Source organism: Clinocottus analis, unplaced genomic scaffold (genome assembly GCF_023055335.1).
Source record: "Clinocottus analis isolate CAN_PGR_092001 unplaced genomic scaffold, fCliAna1.0.p SCAF_7, whole genome shotgun sequence".
NCBI classification, from domain to species: Eukaryota; Metazoa; Chordata; class Actinopteri; order Perciformes; family Cottidae; genus Clinocottus; species Clinocottus analis.
Window position 1 is genome coordinate 20,616,714 of NW_027176229.1, and position 21,347 is coordinate 20,638,060.

Sequence of the window (21,347 nt, forward strand, 5' to 3'; positions counted from 1 at the left end):
TAAAACGCCCTCGGATCGTCTGTGGACACGGACATCCCCACGGGAGTCTTCCCCGTCTCTACCATGCAGCCCATATGACATGAGCGCGGCGCTAAAGACTCGGCAAATGAAGTAAAGGGTCGAGGATCTGGCGGGATCAAGGAAGGACGGCGTGATCCCTCCGCACACGTTGGTGTATTTGCCAGTAAAGCTCCTATCTGGCATGCGAAGACGATCGGCACGCGGCCATCTACCGGATAGCTGAGCAAGAAGAAGCTGCAGGAAAGCAGTCATCCACTGCAAACTGACAAATTTAAAAAACGGGGAAATCTCAATATTGAAAAGTCCGGCGGGCTCGCAATCGATTAGGCAGTGAAAAATGTGTCCGGCATATTTAAAAAAAGACCATTGATCAAGTCAACCGCAATGAAAAATGGCTGATTTTGATGCATGCAAAATCATTTAAAGAATCCAGATGCGTTAAGAGAAAAAATTTAATAGAAATACCAGCTGAATATCATGCTCTCTACCTACCAACCTCTCTCTCACCTCACTTAACAATCCCCTCATTTCTTCTCCACAAGCTGCCAGACTCTCAACTAGAAGTGTGAGAAATACTACATCATCTTCCCTTGAGGAGGAGGAGGAGGAGGAAGGACGGTTTCCCTGACCTCTTGCCATACAGAAGACCCCCTTGAGACATTCCTGTGGTACCACACATAAGAAAGGGAGACATTTGAAAGCATCTATTTCTATATATATAAATATATATTTATATATAGACGTGATTGTGTCTCCAGCCGGAGTAATCCCACACTCCTCTGGCACGGCTCCAGCAGACATGGGAACACCACAATGGATTACTCGTGGAAGAGAGGGATTTGCAGAGGAAGAGAGAGAGAGATCAATGGAGGAAAGTACAGTAAAATAAAAGCGGGGGAGTTTCCTGAATACCATTAGCGCGCATCTGCACAGACAGAGAAGGGGCAATCAGTTTACAATTACCATTTCTATCGATACAGTTTAGGTGGAGAGAGAGTAGAAGCAGAACACCACCTTCCACTAACTATTAGCTACAAACACACGAGTCAGAAAATACAATTTTCACTGCAAGGAAACGGGTTAGTGCAGTTTTGTTGCGTTCTCAGAGCTCACCAGTTCTCCCAGTTCTCCCAGTTTCATTTCCCCGTGAACCACAGCAGCCCCTTAATGCCTCGCGCGTGTTCCTCCGCCAGAGGCCGAGAAACCTCGAGCTGTGGATTCACACCAGGTGATGCAGCGGGGATGAATGTTGGGAAGGAGCGTTAAAGGCTGCCGATAATCAATCACACTCCGATCCATCCTGATGGCCTCGAGGACGAAACAATGATGTGAAAAAACTACAACGTTCCTCTGTTGTTACTAAGCTGAAGCCAGAATAAAATACATGATAGTATTTTCTTTCTTTCAAGCATATATCGTCCAAAGTACATTTGGTGCAGAGAGAGTGAGAGAGAGAGAGAGAGAGAGAGAGAGTGAGAGAGCGCTGGATAGAGATAGAAAGATATATATATATATATATATATATATATATATATATATATATATATATATATATATATATATATAGATAGATAGAGAGAGAGAGAGAGAGAGAGAGAGAGAGAGAGAGAGAGAGAGAGAGAGAGAGATAGATAGATATAGAGAGAGAGAGATATGAATACAGAGATAGATAAAAGAGAGAGAGAGAGAGAGAGAGAGAGAGAGAGAGAGAGAGAGATAGATAGATAGATAGATAGATAGATAGATAGAGAGATGGAGAGATGGAGAGATGGAGATAGAGAGAGAGAGATCGATAGATAAAGAGATAGATTCAAAATAATTAAAAAATAAATTAAACATATTAACCTGTAAAAGTTAAACCAGTGGGTCACGTGATGTTCTCACGCTCACACCTGTAGCTCACACCTGTAGCTCACACCTGTAGCTCACCCCTGTAGCTCACCCCTGTAGCTCACCCCTGTAGCTCACCCCTGTAGCTCACCCCTGTAGCTCACCCCTGTAGCTCACACCTGTAGCTCACACCTGTAGCTCACACCTGTAGCTCACACCTGTAGCTCACACGCTGAAGGGTTTTAGCAGAGAACCAACCACAGATTGGGGCTTTGTATTGGATCAAGTGTTTCCTGGAGCAAAGACTTGATGTCTCCATGTTTTTGTAACAAATGTTCTGAGGCCAACGGCTTAAATGTGAGATGAAATACCACACACACACACACACACACACACACACACACACACACACACACACACACACACAGAGCACATCACCCTCCCACCGGGCTCGCTGCTCCTCTACCTCCCTCCACACACTGACCTTCACCTGTCACAAAGGCTTCATATTTACGGCCACCGCAGCCCATCTGCCCACTCTCAGCCCCGGCTGTCAATCATCGGCAGGCCGCCTCCCCCTCTGTCAATCCATCAACAGGGCCCGAAGCACCGAACCCCCCGCCGCGAGGCGCACAAACACCGACAACGACAACAACAACAACAACGACGACGAGGGATCCGGCACTTCACGGCTCGATGCTGCTTTTTATGCCAAAGTGATACAAACACAAGCTCACGGTAGGAGCCCTTTGTCACACACCCAAAAAAATAAAAACACAAGTATGACGAGGACACAGAGCCTCTCAGGGCTTCAAGCCACACAGGAGTGAGGACTGGAGATGCATTCAACGTGAAGTCCTTAGATCATTTGAGCCGATGCTGTATAATCACACTGAAATACCATGTTCCCTAATGTTTGCTCACATGCAGCTCTCGTTTTGTGTATTTTTTCAACCGTAAGCGACAATGTGGACAGATGTGGAAACATTGGACAGCGGGACTCCGCTTCCCAACATGGTGTGTCAACGGGATGACTAATGGGATGCAACGACTGCCAGTTGTGTGCAGTCAGTTGTCGTTAGTCCTACTTTTAGTCCGGTTGCAGGTCTAGAAAGGTCAGCCACAAATTCATTTTGTGCACACACACACGCACACACACACACACGCACGCGTTTCCAATAATGTCTCGTTTTTCCATTACTTCACTGCTGTCTAGGAAAGTGGGGCAAATGCTCCAGGTAGTACAGCATACTAAGAGAGGACACACACACACAGACACAAACACACACACACACACACTCTGCAGGTAGTGCGTGTCTGGGTGGGTGGCCACAGGATTCAGCCCCCTGAATCTCAATGACAACCCCACATCCACAGGGATTTATCTAAATGCAAATCAGCTGCCTTCACTCAACAACACACATAACTTACTTTGCATGCTCCGAAATGCACCGTGCAGACAGCCAGAGAGACAGACAGACAGACAGAGAGACAGACAGGCAGACAGACAGACAGACAGACAGACAGACAGGCAGACAGACAGACAGGCAGACAGGCAGACAGACAGACAGAGAGGCAGACAGACAGGCTCTGGCTTCCTTTTCATCTGTGCCCTCTGGAACGCGCTCATTTTCGCCTAAATTCACTTTTAATTGAGAGCTAATTTAGCAAAGCCAAATTCACGCTGGAGGTAGACCGGACGGGGACTGAGGAGGGGAGCTCGAGGGAGGAGAAGACGAAGGGAGGGAGGGTGAGGGAAGGGAAGGAGGATTGGATGCGAGAAGAGAGGGAGAGAGAGAGAGAGAGAGAGAGAGAGAGCGGGATTTGGAGTGGCAGCTGACAATAAAATCTGCCGCTCGCGTCATTCTCCCTCCCGAGGGAGGGAGGCGGCTCTCGAATGACGAGAGGAAAGAAAAATATGAGAACAACAAGGTGGAAATGTGGACGTTTAATTCGCTAGCGGGCACCCTTATAAAACTTGTGCACTTGGAAAAAAAAAAAAGAAGCTCCACGGATATCGGGCAATTTGAAAAAAAAATAAAACAGCTTCCTTAAAAGTTGCCCTAACCGGCCAGGGGCAGGATGTTTTTTCAGCGGTAACAACGCCAATCGAACTTCTGTTCAACCTCCATGACCAGTGCGATCCTTTCCGGTGATAAAAAAAAAAAAAGGTCACCCCGAAGTGATGTGCGTGGTGTCTCTGAAGCCGCGAGAACCTGCAACCCCCCGACGATGTAAACCACGCTGTAAGGTGATCTGCGCCTTCGAGAGGTTACCAGGGGTCTCCGCGACCGGAGAGACACGAGCTGCTGGATCCTGCCCGAGGCCTTTCTCCGCTTCTACGCAGCTGTTAATTAGCCCGGCTAAGTGCACCATTAATCGATCGCCTGTCTCCTGCGCTATATCTCATAACGGCGATGCACTCTGGCAACACCGGGCCGAGAGAAATGTGAGGTTCAGGAAGTCACACTTTTTGTTTTTTTTAAACCGCTGGTTAAATACTGGTGCTGGACGGCAGAGAGCAATGGCCGCCTCTTTTTTTTTCGAAGATGGGAGTGGGTGTTGGCGGACCGGAGCAACCCGAGAGGATAAAAATAAAGAAAAAACACCCGCAGAGTTCAACATTATTGAAATCGATCCCATTAAGACTCGTTGTTTGGAAAAAAAAGCTGCACATTTTGAATTTTTAGGAGTTAAAAGCCACAACTGTATGAGTCTGTAAGGAGCACTTTGCAACTTCGCATCACAGCAGCGGCCGACAGGAACACATAACTTCTGCTATCACGAACCCATCGACACTAAAGAGACAAGCGAGAGGAAGTAAAAGCAAAAAAAAGGTAGACGTGCGCAGACAATGGATCTTTTCCCACTGGTGCAACAAAACATTCACCGGTGATGAAGACGCAATAATATACGGCTTGTTGTTCAGGCGACTTACGCAGACGGCATACACACAAATGAGACTTTCTCCCAGATAATAAAGCTACAGACAGATTAGTGTCGTGTAGTTCAATGGAAATATCAAAACTATACTGCAAATTCAAAATCTTTTTAAGTTTCCAACATGAAAATAGACCAAAATCCATGTGTTTTTTTTTATTAAATGACATTTGTTTTCCATCATTTACAATGTGAAATTAGACCCGCTGTGAATGTGTGGTCTAATATAATAAAGCAAGTCAAATTATTTCTAGTTTAGAAGATAAAGGCCACAGTTATGGCCGAAGTAATATACGTATAGTTCATGTGGAAAAAAATACCAGAATGTGCTGAATCCTGTGTGAAAATGCATCTGATAATCACATTAAGTTTTTTTTGCAACGTTTTAAAAGTTACAGTTGTAGAACTGCGTTTGAACTTCAGCTCCTTTTGCCACACGCTTGATCTCTATACGTCTCTGTTTGTGTAGAATAATACTGTATATTACATCACAGGCCTCATTATAGACCCGAACTGGCAACGAACCCCAATTTGCAAAGGAAATACTGCTGTTACGTTGCATTTTACAGTGTGATATTTAGAGGATGTTAGAGACAAGGAAGTCAAATTTGATGTTCAAACAATATATATATATATACTGCCCCGTTGTGCAAATATCTAAACTTCTATGGGAGACAACAACGAAAGAGGACGGTGGTGATGTGCGGCCGTCAGTCAGTCGGCAGAACGACGTTATGTTTTCAGGGGAACAGAGAGGGAGTCCGCCACAAGAAAAAGGCTCCAGGAAAAGCCTGCCAGTTCCTCTCAGAGAAACCCGCTTTTAAGAAGGAAGTAGCACTACTCCAGTCCAGAGCATTTCAGCCAGCATTCCTAAGCCAGGTCCTTGAGAAGATGAACAAGCTGCAGCGAGACGGAGGCCGGGCGTGCGGGGGGAGATGGACGGAAACAAAAAAAAGACATAATGAGAGGACCGAGGGGAGAGCGGAAACGCCACGAAGACGAGCGACAAACAAGCGTAGTTTGAACAACAACAGAAGGGAAAAGCAGAGAGGCCGAGAGCTGGAGCAGGAAGACACGAGAGAGGCAGGCAGAAAGCTTACAGGTGAGGGTATCCCGATTGGAGCGTGACCTCGTTAACCCCAGAAGCTCGTTAGAGTCTCATTACAGCGCCGGTCTGCAGGCCCATCCTCTGTCACACCTTCATTAAGCCCATCGACCCACGGCGCTTATTAAACACATTCATTACCCCCTAGTATTGAACCGCTGCTGCCATCAGCGCCCCCCCCCCCACCCCCCCCCCGAATACATCACACAGGGCAGGGGCGTCCGGCACACACACACACACACAACACCTATAGGCGTGCCGCGCACCTTTTCCGCGTCTTATCAATCATCGCTAATGAAGTCGGTGATGAGAGCCGCTCCGGCCGCTCAATCACAAAAGAGACACAGACGACGGGAGGAGAGGGTGACAGATGTGGGCGAGAGAGAGAGAGACATCGGCTTGAGAGTGATGGGATGAGGAGCGTGGACGTGGAAAGACCATGAGGAAGGTTTGGACTGAGATAGAGGGGTTTTTTTTTTTGTCTTTCTCACAGGAGTGAATCCCCACGGAAAAGCGGCCGTCCATCACATTACACGCAAACTAGTCGAGGCCTCCCGCTTTAAATGATGACATCACATCTGCCTCTTCTCAAACAAAAGGAAAACTCATCATCAGAGGGAGGCCGATGGCAGAGGAAGGGGAAAAAGAGCGCGAGGGGAGATTAAGAAGAGTAAAAAGGCGTGAGCGAGGTGTCGGAAAAGGGCCATGAATCATTGTGACGTCTCTGGCCGGGTGTCAGGAGCTGCTGCCGTCTGGATAAACAGAGCGCCTCTGAAGCCATGCTCCTGAAACACCGACCGGGTCAGAGCCCCTCAGGAGATTTCAATACGGATGCCAAGGTTGTGGGTTTGTATTTTTGGGGAGGTTTCTTTCAACCGAACTTGACTGTCAAAGTTAGCCGCTGAGGATTTGGTCAAGAATAGGCTCAACTTGCTGACGGCGAGTGAAGGAACCGTCGGTTTAAAAACTTTTTTAAAAAACACAGAGGGACTTTTCACGAGAGGCTGTATCGATTAGTTGAATTATTTATGAACGACAGATTATTTTCTCAATGAAAAATGTAAAAAAGAATAAAAATGTCTCACCAACAGTTCAAAACTCAAAAGATAATACAATTTACTACAACTGAGAACAAATACTCATGTGAGAACTTTGAACCATCAATTGTTTGTAAAATTTACTTTAAAAGATGAAAGTTTCATCTATAAGCGATCCATCATGATGAAGAGACAAAAAACCCAAATGTACGATGACCTTTATCATACATGTCGAAGAAAAGCGGTCAAATCCTCACATTTGAGAAAGCTGGAAGCAACAAAAAAAGCATTTCGCGTGAAGAAAACCCAGAAACAATAAATATTTCCCAGTATAACGGATGAATCACTTCAACGACGGTGAGTTATTGGCCAGAAGGCGGGATACATGTTGCACAGCACGCACACACTGGCCACCCAGGGAAAAAAGTGTTTGAAGTTGGAAATTACATTTTGGTTTTACGTCAGCTCCTTTCCATTTCGTAAAGTACTGAAATTCTCACGTGGAGGAAAAGGACACGCGAGGTGCAAACGGCAACCTCCCACTTTACGTTGACAGCGTGCATGCAGGAAACATATTCAAGCCTTCGCATCAACAGGTTGTAAAGAGTCATCCTTATCGGCGTCGACCTGCGTTTTTGAAGTAGAAAAAAGGACTTTGTGTGACGCCGCGAGGGAAAATACACAGTTCGGGAAAGATTTGTGCTACTCAAATATCTATTAATATCCTCAAAAAAAAAGTGATCTTTTGTGAGCGGGACCTCAGTGGAGGAGGAACGCTGCCGTGCTGCGGCTCTCCCGCGGTCCTGCTACGCCCTCTGCAGGTGAAAAACACAAGCGCATGACCCCAAAAAACCCTGCAGGGGGTCTGTGTGCAGCCTGTGTGCAGCAGTGCAGGCTTCAGGTGCGGTGAGCGTTCAGCGTGTGATGTGGAAGACGTGACTTGTTCTGCGCGTTACGAGCAAATTGCTTCAATTCAATACAAAAAGACATAATTGGTCACTAAAGAGGCAATTTGAGGCGAGTCGGAAAACCGAAAAAAAAAAAAAAGTCCAATACGCTATATTCTTCGGTGGCAAGAGAGGGGCCCGGGGGTTTGATTCCCTCCGATTCCCGGGCGGTCCTTCTGTGTGAAGTTTGCACGTTCTCCTCGTGTCAGAGAGGGTTCCCTCTGGGTTCTCCGGCTTCCTCCCACGGTCCCAAAACATGCAGCTTAGGATAATGGTTAAGGGGATAATTATGTGTGCCTTTCTGACCACGAGTTCTCTCTCGAGCGGATGTTAACAACCTATTGAATTGGGTTCTTGCCGTTAATAAAATATATCTATATATATATATTTATTTAAATAAAAAGGCATATAAACCAGCACATAGATGAAATTCTTTGTTTAAGTGCGTTTGAATAAAAAAAACACAGGAAACTTTGTCAATATTCTGAGCTAACCCGACACAAAATAATGTAAAGGTGCAGTTAAAACTCCATCACATCAGGGCCGACTGTAAATATACCGTAATATACCGCTGCTACTATCAATTTGACTGTTTATACGAGTATTCCTGCGACTATATCCGCCTCAGGCTGCAGAGCTATTGAGCAGCCCTTACTTCCCTGACCCTCTAGCTTTCTATTTTATGGTTGTTGGGGGTTTTTTGTCATGGATATTGATTTTAGAGGACAGCAAACTAATCATTTTTAATGTGCAGCGCAACTCTTTTCTCTCAAGTTTTGAATCAAACAAAAAACAACAACTCGCTGCCGGCTCCACCAGCAGAGGTTTCTCCTCTCACCACTTTCAGCTGCTTTTTGCCCCGTCAAACAAACGATTTCTGACTCCGGCATAACCCCCCCTGTCATGTTTGGGCAATCATAATGTCCGTCATTCACAAGTTTATTACTTCCAGCATTTCTGTGAGCCACTCCGGGGGGAATGCGAGTGTGCATCCTGCCACTCTTCTTTGTCAGCGAGTTATTCCACCAGTGTGTTTTAGATAAGAGTCCAATGCAGAGTCCTATCCCGGGGCAAAAGAAAAAACCTGCACCAAGGTGAAATATCGCTTCGGAGGCACACTTCACAGGCCCGCGTTTTCCAAAAAGGAGGCTTTTACTTTCCTCTTTTTTCTTTTCTTTCCCCTCTCCCTCCTTTAGAACTTGTTTTGTTCTCGGGCAGACGGCAGAGGGAACATATCGACGATGTCTGTGTCTGAGTGCAGCCGGCTGTCCAAGTTTAAGTCAGAGCTCATTAATGCATCTGATTACTTTCCAGGCAAAGGACGATCAGCAACCGCCCCAGACACACACACACACACACACACACACACACACACACACACGCCCAGCAGCTTTTTGGGGACACAGATCGATACGGAGGCACTTCAAAGGAGCAATGAAGAGGAGGATATTGGAGAGAGGAATGTGCCGTTAGCTTAGACTACAGACTGAGAATGCAAGCAGCGGTAATGGCGAAAATAAAAGTTTTAAAAGGGGATAATTCACATAGTTTATTACTTAACAAACTAAACTTGTGTCCTTATCGCAATGAGTCTGCCCCCAGTTAGGGATGCAACTGAAAATGTACATTTTGGGGCCTGTGAAAGGGCAGAAAATAGTGAAAATGTCTAAATTCCCGCCACAAGAAAACAGCAATCTGCTGCCACTGAAGCTGGAAGGAGGGCTTTTGACATTTTTGCTTCGAGAGCTGTTTAAAAAGGCACCCTATGGAGTTGTCTTATGGACAAACAAGTCCATGTTTATGTTCAGGGTTACTCGCAACAACAAAAAAAACAACAACAACATTGTATTCCTCCCTGAAGGCCAACAAACCGTTTCCTCGTTAGCGCCGCTACACGGTCCTTTCAAGCAATTCATCCCATCCCATTTATTATTATAGCACAAACAGAAGGGATGGAGGGGAACAGAAGGGATCAACATTTTATGATTTTTCTCCTCTAAGTAGAAAACGCAAGGGAAGCAAAGAGGAAGAAAAAAAAAGTGATTTCAGATTTTTTTTTTTGGTGTGTAGGCATTCCCCTCCGGCGGGACGTAGACGGACAATAGACAGACAGAAGGCGAACACTAAAGAGACTCCTTGATGGCAGGAAAGTATGGAAATTTAGGATGGGGGCAGAGCTTTTCCACACTCTGACAGACATAATCCAGTGCCATTAGCAGTTAACGCTGACTCCACACATCATACGACTTCTGACATTCAACATCCGGAGGGAAGAAGGAAAAAAAAGTCTGAACTCCTGTCTGCAAAGACTGGAGAGGATCGGGGAGATCTTGGAGAGGAGATGGCCAATGCCCTGCTTGTGTGTGTGTGTGTGTGTGTGTGTGTGTGTGTGTGTGTGTGTGTGTGTGTGTGTGTGTGTGTGTGTGTGTGTGTCAGAGTGGTTTCTATTTATCTCTCATTACTGTCAAATACGTGAGCAAAGTTTCCAGAGGAGATTCCAGTGCAGCTGGCAGCTATTCAAATTCATCCCCCTCCATGCGCGCCCGGGTTTCGACTCGGCCCTTTGCGTGTTGCCGCGCGTCGTGTGTGTGTGTTGGTTTATGTCAAAAAAAGGTCAATCCCATAATAACTGACAGCCATCATTACCACTTCCCTCATTTTTGGGGTTTCCCCGGCGCTAACCCCGGCTAATTAAATCAGCTCGTGTCAATATACAATTTAATCTGCCGATACGTTTGATTGGGCCGGTGGAGCCTCGCAGTCGCTCCTCCTCTTCCTCCTCTTCCTCCTCCACCACCGCTAGCCAGCAAAGAGCCGGACTACTGACGCCGCCGGACAGACAGGCGGCCGATCGGAGCGGCATATGAGGTCTTCTTCCCCCCCAACAGATGGCCAAGAAACACCGTTCACTCTGACAGTTCGTCTCCTCCGGTGTTTTCACGTTTTTTCGCAGACAAACACATCCCGAACGCCTCAGAGAGAGCGAGAGAGAGAGAGAAAAATGTGGTGAAAGCGAGGGAGGGGAGCTCTGATTGTACATGCAGAGTGGTAATTACACCTAAATTGAGGGCACATGGTAATCTTTGTTAGGTCATCTCCAATTCCACTTACATTTCCACATTTCGGACTAATTAAAACTGTAAATAATCAGAGGCTGTGTGTGTCTATGTGTGCGTGTGTGTCTGTGTGTGTGCAGACGCCATGTCTTTGATATGAGCTAGTGGGAGAATCTTCCCATCACATTGCAGGAAAATGAAGTGCACACTCTCTGATTTTAACAAGACAGGAGAGCAGATAAAGTTTTTTTTTTTTTTTTTTTAAAGCGAGAGGAAAAGACAGCGGGGAAAAGTGCTTCCCCGGCAAAAATGTTCGCCGATTGCGATGTGCGTTTAATTGAAAGACATTGGAGCAAAGTTACCGACATGGAAAGATGGGTGACGGGGAGGTTTGCAGGCCGTCCACCGGTTTGTCTACGAAAAACCGACAGAACTCAAGAGTTAAACTTTCAGTGCTGCCCCCGCCCCTACGGCAAATTGAAGTGAGATGAGGAAAAGGGGAATTTGCTATTCTCTGAGCCTTTGCCCTTCGAGGTGGTGCAGGAGAACAGAATATGAATGGAGGGAGGAGAGAGAGAGAGAGAGAGAGAGAGAGAGAGAGAGAGAGAGAGAGAGAGAGAGAGAGAGAGAGAAGAAAACACTTCAGAAGATGAAAACAAGCCTTGAAAGGCAACTGGTGCAATATAACCAACTCTGGCATAAATACTGGATGAACGCCAATAAAAGGATGCAGGGTGGATGTCAAAAGGAGCGGGGCGCAGAGACGCCGGAGTCACCTGCTTTTCACAAAACACACTCTTAGCCCAGGGTTATCTGTAGCCCTGGGCGGATTTTATTTTATTTCTTTGGCCCCCGGGCTAACAAGCAATAAAAGCGCGAGCCTCATTTTGTCGACTGTAAACAACATTTGGAGACACTCGTCACCGCTCGGCGTCGCATTAGCAGCTTTCATCCTTTGTCGATTGTTAAAAACTAACACTAGTGTGCCCTTCGGTGTGATAACCGACGTCCTTTTCTTTGAGAGACATTTACCCCGATTGCACGTCTTGCGTCATAGCAGGACAACAAACTTATCTCCGCCCCGCTCAAAGCCTCCAGAAACTTTCCTCGACAGTTAATTTGGAGCGCACAAGAGAAACTGAGGAACATTAGCAGTTACTAGTAATGAAAGTGCTTAGTTTGCACGCACACACAAACACACACCTTTTAACTATCCACATAACTGGAGATGGTCTTAACACAGAGAAAGGGGAAGAAAGAAGGAAGAAATGCTTGTGGGTGTGCACATGACGGGAGAAAAAAAAAAAAGAAAAGGCAAGAGGGCGAGTGAAAGACCACACAGAAAACACCCTGCAGCAAATCAATTATTCAATTTGGGAGGAGAAAGAGAGGGCAGATCACAGGGAGTGAAAGGCTCATCCTCATCTGTGATTGATTAGGAGACCACAAAGGCACCAGCAGAGGAGAGGAGAGGCAAAAACAGCTGAAGCCGAAGCAGGATAAGTTCCTCTGACTCGAGACACCTTTTAAATTCTTCATATGCGATACAATATTTATAATCATTGCATTAAAGCCAACAGCCTGGCTCCCCCGACGTCCAAATCTAAATGAGCGCGTGTGACGCAAACAAACAATCTTTTAGCGCCCGTGCGTATATTTCTGGATCTCACAGTGCCAACACATTCAGCCAAACTCTTTTTGAGGCCGCGATTACCCACAAGGCAACACAAATCAGTTTTCTTTCTTTTCTTTCCTGAGAAGTGGGCGGAGGTAGCCGTCACAGAGAATGAACGGCCTCTGTGGAAAAATGAAAGGTAAGTGTTTCTGGGTCGTCTTAATCCCTGCCAAACTTAATGACAATTTTAGGCGGAGAAACCAGAGCACCTAGACATAACAATTCCCATACAGGCATCGGCCCCATTTCTCTGCACCCTTAATGACAGGAAGCTAAAACAACCGCAACGATCTCACGGCTGAAGAATGACTGCCTGAAAATGGATACTGCCGCGCTGAAATGTTATCAGCCGGCAATATTAATCTCTCACCTAGTGGTAATCGCTAATTTCATATACTATTAAGTTGATGAATGGGGTTTTAACAAACTGAGCTATTCTTAACAGCTTAAAAAGCGAGCTAATTCATCAAGCTCGTAATTACTCACAAAGAAATGTTAGCAGGGGAACAGCGCAAGAGCATTAGTGAGGGAAAGACGATCTAAATAAAAGGGGTGAGAAACAGACAAGCCAAATGACTAATTAAGTTCTCTGTCTGCTTCAGAATTAAATACATATTATGTATCAATCCTAATATATTTGATCTAGACTGGGAGGAGCTCAGATTTAGCGTCAACAAGCTGTGGTCCACAACCAGAAAGCAGCTGAAGGCGGTTTTCAGAAATTGTAACACAGTGACATCTAGTGTTGGTGTGCAGTAGTGTGTCCCTTTCGTCTGTACCTGCTGCTTTACCTTAAAGGAAATACGCTGAGCATGGGGTGCGGGATTGATATGATCCATTTAGATCTGTGAAAATATCCCCTGCAAATGTATCCGAAGAGGACCTTCAATGTCTGATCGGATCATCGCAACACAGCTGATTGTGAGAGGCAACACTGATGTGAATGAATATGTATAGTTTGCCTGGCAAAGCGCACTTATTGGGAGACGGAGATGGCGGAAACCAACAGGAAGACATGCCAGAGACAGGGGCCGCGGCTCCAACAGCACAACCCCAGAACAGCAGCGGTAGCTACATGGCCACGACGAGTCCCAAGCTTCACGTTGCCAAAGAGAGGGACACTTGGGCTCCTTTGTGAGCAAGAAACCATGTAGAAAAAAGCCCAAATACAAGACCAGGACCAGGACTCACCAGCTTGTTCTCTTGCAAGTAGAGTCTCTGCAGTTTCGGGCATCCTCGAGCCAAAGCCACCATGCCTTCGTCTGTGATGCTGTAGCACTGACCCAAGTGGATGTCCTTCAGCTCACTGCAGTGCTCTCCCAGCTGAAGGCAAAAAAGACACATATTTGTTGAGGATATGTCAATTTAAATTATTACTTCACTCTTCATTTGGTAATAAAGACAACAAACGAGGTGGATGCATTGAAAATAAGCAAAGATCTGCACATTTAAAAAAAAAAAAAAAAAGATATCTTGTGTTACGACTCAGACTACTGATACTAATACTACCGATACCTTTTTTAGGGCTTCGTCAGTCAGTTTGTCCTGGTTGCCCACGTGCACCTTCACCAGCAGATGGCAGTGTGTGGCCAAGGCCGACAGGGACGTGTCCCCAAGCTGCTTGCAGCGGTACGCAGTATACTTCTGCAGGCCTGGGCAGTGCGAGGCCAGGGAGGACACACCGTGGTCATGGACACCTCTGCAATCCGAGATGTTAATCTCTGTCACGTTCTGCCGCCGAGAGGCTATTTTCACCAGGAGATCATCATTTACCTGGGGAACGGGGAGGGAGGAGACAAAATACAGTAGAAAGGTTATAAAAAAAAAAAAGGTAAAAAGTGTTCAAATGAGAAGTTACAGATTTCATCCAAGAGGCAGTTATCCCGCCATGTTAGCAGAGCACGAAAAGGCTGAAGCTTAAATATTTGAAAAAAATAGCTGAATATAGCTGAACATAGTGAAAAATAGTTGAATATAACTTAAAATAGTTGAGAAAAGCTTAATATAGCTAAATATATTTAAAAATAAGATAATAGCTGAATATATATGAAACTAGTGGAATATATTTAAGCTTTAAGCTTCAGCTTTTTGCATTCCAAGCCAGAGTCATAACTAAAAACACAAAAAGAGTGTACCGCTCGACTGAAAAGGGAAGAATCATTCCTGAAGACAACGGAGGCTCGCTGTGTGCTTACTTGTTGGAGGCCACTGAGGTCGATTTGCTTCCAGAACTGGAAGTCCAAGCAGAGATCTCTCCAGTACTTACAAACCAGAGAGGCACACAGACAGCGCTCCTTCACTGTCAGGTGGGAGAGCACCTGCAGGAAGGCAAAAGGAAATATAACACGTGTATCCAGTCCAATAAAAGCTCAAGTATTCAGCATTTTAGTATTTTTACCATTGCACCAAACCACCAGTAATTAAAAGACAAAAGGCATATTTAGCTCCTTGATGAACGCTGACCTTAAGAAGGATGGAGGAAGGCAGGTGGTTGATGCTCGAGTGATCCGCAGCGTCGGAGCTTCTCGCCTGGCAGTCGTCGTAATGCTGCAAGCAGCAGGGGGACGAGTCCGAACTGTGGGGCAAGTCGGCGTGAAGGCCCGGCCCGCAGCAGCCATCAGCGGGTGAGGAGGAGGACGAGGAGGAGGAGGAGGGGGATGAGGAGGAAGAGGCAGAGGAGGAGGAAGCAGCGGAGGAGGAGGAGGGAAGTGGACAGAGGGGAAGGTGGCAGTGGCCGGTTTCAGAGTTCGAGGCGGCCTCTCCCCCACCTCCTCCCACTCCCCCGTTCTCCAGCCCTCCGTCAGGGGAGGCGAAGGCGCAGCGCGGCTGCTTACAGGGGGTGCACCTCTGCACCTCTGAGCACTTCCTCTTACACACCTGCGCCCAGAGACAGACACACACACACACAGATTTGAGTGTACAGCCCAAAACAGTAGCCTTTACCTTGGATACTCAATGTGAACCAATAAAACAGGGAAAGAAGAAGAAAAAAAGTGATTGCTTTGAGTGTGATGTTTGACTCGCGACTACTACGACTCTGTTATTAAATCTTGAGAACACAACAAAATCACTGTGTAATGTTCCCCTTTAAAACATTAAGCTTTGCCCGGATCTGAATCTGCCCAATCCGTCTCATATTAAATACAGTTGGGATGCCCGGCCAGCCTAAATCCGATAGCTACTTGATGGGAAACTTTTCTTTAGCAGCAGCACTGCCACATCGTGACGGATTTGAAATTACGGTTGGTGTAGGTACCTACCATCTCAGTGTAGTCACTGGTGCAGCCAGGCACGGGTACAGTCACAGTCACCCCGGCGGTTCGGAACAGCGCCGGCGGCGGGATCAGTTTGGCGGGAACGGCGGATAAAAGGGTCCTCCCTTGGCCCTCCCAGATAGCCAACTCCCGCGGCGACAACAGGAACTTGGAGCAGTCCTCGGGGGACGCGAGCGTCGCGTACCGCTCGGCGAGCTTCGAGGCCGCTGTCGCCCCGATGCCGACTCCACCCACGCCGGGGACGCTGATTCCCGTGATGCTGTTGCGGTGGCACGCGCTGCCGTTGGCGCCGGCCTCCGAGTGGTCGCTGTCGTCGTCGAGGCCGCCGCTGTTGCTGTGGACAATGAAGCAGAGCATGCAGGGCAGCTGCAGGAAGCAGTTCCTCTTCTTCTTCTTCCTGTGATGCAACTTGCGCGTCCTTTTCTTCAGGCGGTAACCATTTTTCGAGAGAAGATGGCCCATATAGATGATTCAAGGAAACTCTAGGAACAAACACGAGACAATACATTGGTTAATATATTATCCAGGAACAATCTAAGGAATGGGTATGATTAATAGTATCGTATTAGTGTCACAACTTTTTAGCAAAACAAGCCGAAACATTTCAAACAATTGAAGCAACCATACAAGACCTTGCTGGCATACAATCTGATGTTGCTAAAGTTGTGAAATCAATAAGTAAAAATAAAGAAAATAAAACAAACAAGTTCTCATAAGCATTAAATTAACTTCTAACACTCTAAAACCATTAGGTCGGTACAAAAAGCCCTGAGGTTCAGTCTACCCCTCAGTAGTGTGGTAGAGTCGCCAATAATTTGCAATACAGAAATAACTATTTAGCATACACGTTTACATTGATATCAGTTCGTAAGGAAAGACCCTCTGCCAACAATATCCCCTTAAATAAAGGAAAATACATATATTGTACGTGCAAAATACACAAGACATATCTAGTTGCTAGCTATTCCATTTCCACTGACAACAGCATGGACAGCAGTCATGTAGCTACATCATTACAAGTGAGTATTTACGTTAGACCCGAGGGGAAACGTGAGTGCACAGCCAGCAACCGAGCTGGATATCGTGACGAAATAAGGACACAATTTGAGTGCAAAGACACAAACTGCACGCAACAAACGAGCAGCGAGCTTCCACAGCCGTGCCGTCGTAACCAGTTGACCTGTTTTAAGCTCATGCGTGCTGTGAATACATTGCTTGCCACACGTTAAATGTTTTTAAACCCTGCTTGCATTGCCCATATTGCAGGGGGAGGGGTTTGCGTACACAAACAGCACATTTGCATTACCATACTAATAGTGTAGCGAGGGAGCAGCAGCGATGCGTCGTCTGGTTGCAGCCGAAGGCAAAGATGTAAACATTGAACAGGTGGTCGTTTGTTTAGCACACACACACACATACATAGTAGTCTTGACGTGAAGGTGGTGGTGGTGGTGTTTAGCCTGAAGCCTAACATTGTCCCCCTAGTTTAATAAACGCATTCACGGGGACGCGGTTCGGGTGCTCGCCCCGGTTCTGCTGCCTGACAGACAGGCTAGCTTGCCTCCATCAGTACAAGCTAAGTTAGCCGTAGCCACTACGTGAAACGTTCTCTCACCACTTCACTCGGTGGCCCCTCGCGCCGCACGGTGCGCGCATATTTCCGCTACGCTCGCGCGGTCACGGGGGAGTGCTGGCGGGGTCCCGTGGGCACGGAGAGACGCTGGAAGGGGAGGCTGAAGGAAACCCCTTGCTGCTGGACTAGCGGAGTGTTTGTACCCAAACAGTGGCAGCCCTGCTGCTGCTGCTCCTGCTGCTACTGCTGCTCGGCTCTGGAGGACAACACTTCCGCACCGAGAGGGCAGCGGGAAGGAAGCCGACGAGGCCGATTCATAATTCGTCACGGGGACTTGGCGAACATGCCCCGCTGCGAGGCCTTGTGGGGAGAATGGAAAGCATTAAAAAATATATTGTATATGAATATATATATATATATATATATATATATATATATATATATATATATATATACATATATATATACATATATATACATATATATATACATATATATATACATATATATATATATATATATATATATATATATATATATATATATATATATATATATATATATATATATATTAGAGGCACTGTCTTTACAACTGGTTTTTAATACGTGTATTATGTCAACGGATAGTATAATGTCTGTATACATGGTGCGTATTTTCTACATCCAGTCAAGGTTATCTTGACTCTTCTTTTCAATATGTGTATTGTGCATTCAACAGTTTATAGATTAAAAATGCATGCTTTAGAATAATATTTATATATACGTATATGTATACGTGCTTATGCATACAAATTATGTTACATGTATGAATACATAACTAAGTAAAAATAACTACAATCGCATACATGGTGAAATAGGAGTACATTCCAGAAGACATATTAACATTGCCTGAATATGCAACACTTGAATTGCTCTGCAGTCATCTGCAACAGTTGCTTAAATGTAATGGTAGATCCTGATGATGAGTTGCATAATAGTAAAAGGCATTAGGTGTTTTGGGAGCTCGACCTATACTAGTGAATAAACATGCTTTGATGTTCACCTTTTTTTCTATTTGTCTATTCCGCAACTTTATGAGGACAATAGCAGCATTGGAGTATCCTTTTTATTTGCTTCGTACTCAAACTGTTTGCATGTCATGCACAACTTGCAGGAAACAATCTGCAAGTCAGTTCAAGTCCATGTTCTTTACACACGCCAGTATGACACATTTCAAATGTGCCTCGAGGAGCACAATTATCTGGTGTTGTTGCTGCGTGCACTGATGCCAGTTTTTTTCCTTTCTGAATTATTAATTACGCTACTATTATTATCAGGCTATTACTGTTGTTAATTCATATACTTAATCACTTTGCTATTCACTTTAAGTGAAATTTCCTGTCCTCTATCTCTCTCACACACACACACACACACACATAGTTTATGGGCGTGTAACATTTGCAGCCACCACCAGCTCTCCGAGGCTGAACGGCAACTCCCAAAATAGCCATGCGATTTCTGGAAGCCTCAAGTAAAAAAAGAAAAAAAGAAAAAGGAGAAAAATGGCTGAAGCAGTTTCACCAATAACTCGACAAGTAGCTAAAGAAAACCAGGAAATCGGGACCACGTCTGTCGATTATCGTCTCGAAGACGTCGAGGACTGTTTGATTTACAACCGGCATGGAGTCGCTGTTCCGTTCAAGAAATTATATCAAGACAGGAAATCGGTCATCATTTTTGTGCGGGTAGGGTGAAAAATACACATAAACTTTGTTTGGCTTGACCTCGCATGGTGACTCATAGGCTAGACTGCCCGACGTAATCTCACGAGAGTTTGGGCTTAGGCAGATTGAGCCTCGTAAAGGCAACAGGTGAGCGTCAGCCTTGCTGCTAAGATAGCAATGAAAAGGTCATGTCCTGAGGTGAAGACAGAGGGCTGTGACACACATAGGCGCTAAAAAAAAGAAGAGAAGTAACTCGTTTTTCCATAACCTTTTTGACAAGTCACTCTACATCCCCTGCAGAATTTCCTGTGCTACAGCTGTAAAGAATATGTGGAGGATCTGAGCAAAATACCCAGAGAAGCACTGGAGGTGAGTCCAGATCCTGATCCTCCCTGACAAAGGATGCACTGGCAGCTGCACAGTTGATAGTTTGGGTACGTCATTATGAATTCTTGCAGTTATTGAGTCTGGAAACTCCTAAATGTGACGTGCATGTCGTTGCAGGATGCTGACATTCGACTGGTTGTGATCGGTCAGTCTGATCATCGCCACATTGAGGTAATTCAGCAATGGTCACCCCCACCGACCCCGCCCGTTCCTGTACATCCTTCTGATTTGCTTTTCGATCTCTCCAGCCATTCTGCTCGCTGACAGGTTACCCCTATGAAATGTTTGTTGATCCGCAAAGGTGTATTTATCAAAAGCTTGGGATGAAGAGAGAGGAGAAATATACAGACTCGGGTAAGCAACCACAGCACATATTTTTGACATGCTTGGGGATACATTTAATGTGTGTGTGTGTGTGTGTGTATGTGTGTTTTATCATAGCCCACCCGAGCCCCCATGTGAAGTCTGGTATCTTTATGGGACAACTGAAGAGTATATGGAGGGCGATGACTAGCCCTGCATTCGACTTCCAGGGGGACATGCATCAACAAGGTGGAGCCATCATTGCAGGACCAGGTAATGATTCTCTCTCTCTCTCTCTCTCTCTCTCTCTTTCTAAATTCACATTCAAATAGCTTTATTGGCATGAATTTAAAAAGACGGTATTGCCAAAGCATTAAGATAGCAACATTACAGTGAATAAGTTAAAAGAAAAGAAAACAGATGTGTTTCTTTGGCACAATAAAATGATGCATGGTTGTGTGTCTGCATATGTGTGTGTGTGTCTGCACGTGTGTGTGTGTGTGTGTGTGTGTGTGTGTGTGTGTGTGTGTGTGTGTGTGTGTGTGTGTGTGTGTGTGTGTGTGTGTGTGTGTGTGTGTTGGTAATACACTGTCCCTCAGGTTGTGACAAGTCGGGATCTGTCTCTCTTGCTCCCTCCCATGCATATTTCTCTCGACACTCCCTCGCTCTTGTCTCCTCTCCGCAGGCTCCCATGTTAATTTCTCCCATTTCGACATGAACCGCCTGGACCACATGCCCATCGACTGGCTCCTGCAGCACGCCGGAGTTCAGCAGACTGTGGAGTTCAACGATAAGCCAAAGATCATCCACGTGTAGCCAGCCAGGCGGAGCGACGATGCACACAAGTGGCTTGTTCAGTGGAACAAAAGGAGTTTGGGCCAAATCAATATCCATAACAGATATGAGTGTTTCTGAGTCTGTTGTCTATCATGTCTGCTGGGTAACTGCCTTCTTAAAGATATTGAATAGGTCAACCATGACGATGTTAGTTGTCAAGAACAATCTGAACTCACAGTCTCCTTAATAGCGTATTATATTTGTAATTTTTTTTTTTTAAAAGCATGAGATGGTGGGGAAAAAGCTTGTAAAGTTACCCTCGATTGTACCTGTGGCGAGAAGACTTGAGTGATGGATGGTTGAGTGTGTGACAGGGATATGAATGCATTACTTTAACACATTTCCTACCTTTTCCAGTGTTGTATCATATGTCTTATGTTGTATAGTAGGATGGTTGCACTTCAAAACAAACTGGCGCACTGATGCAAGTGATTAGCCTCATCACATATTTATATACACACTTTGTTTTCGCACACTCGTGTTCATGAGACTGCAAAAGTAAAGTTACTTCTCTGCTGCGTTTGTCTCATTTCGGTGAAATGCCTGGCACTTGCACAGTCACATCCACACCAAATAAAAAATGGCACACGCCACAGGACTACATTGCCCACGTTAACAGCGGCTGCAGGTCGACAGTGGAGGGTGGGCGCTGGACTTG

The 21,347-nt window shown here is 45.7% G+C and overlaps 2 protein-coding genes across 2 annotated transcripts in view; one reads left to right on the plus strand and one right to left on the minus strand.

The window, feature by feature from the left end:
• The window catches only part of fbxl17 (F-box and leucine-rich repeat protein 17), a 200,503-nt gene extending 182,832 nt beyond the window's left edge, over positions 1-17,671 (minus strand). Inside the window, exons 1-6 of the mRNA XM_068566453.1 lie at positions 17,502-17,671; positions 15,872-16,368; positions 15,075-15,488; positions 14,807-14,929; positions 14,127-14,384; positions 13,803-13,934 (exon numbers count right to left, since the gene is read on the minus strand). Coding sequence (XP_068422554.1) covers positions 13,803-13,934; positions 14,127-14,384; positions 14,807-14,929; positions 15,075-15,488; positions 15,872-16,348 — 1,404 coding nt within the window. The 5' untranslated portion in view covers positions 16,349-16,368; positions 17,502-17,671. The remainder of the gene's footprint in view (positions 1-13,802; positions 13,935-14,126; positions 14,385-14,806; positions 14,930-15,074; positions 15,489-15,871; positions 16,369-17,501) is intronic.
• Positions 17,672-18,942: 1,271 nt separating this feature from the next.
• prxl2c (peroxiredoxin like 2C) lies at positions 18,943-21,198 on the plus strand. The gene is made up of 6 exons (XM_068566454.1): positions 18,943-19,183; positions 19,463-19,531; positions 19,667-19,720; positions 19,798-19,903; positions 19,991-20,125; positions 20,538-21,198. The coding sequence occupies exons 1-6, from the start codon at positions 19,001-19,003 to the stop codon at positions 20,666-20,668; spliced, it is 678 nt and encodes a 225-aa protein (XP_068422555.1). The 5' UTR covers positions 18,943-19,000; the 3' UTR covers positions 20,669-21,198.
• The last annotated feature ends 149 nt before the right edge of the window (positions 21,199-21,347 follow it).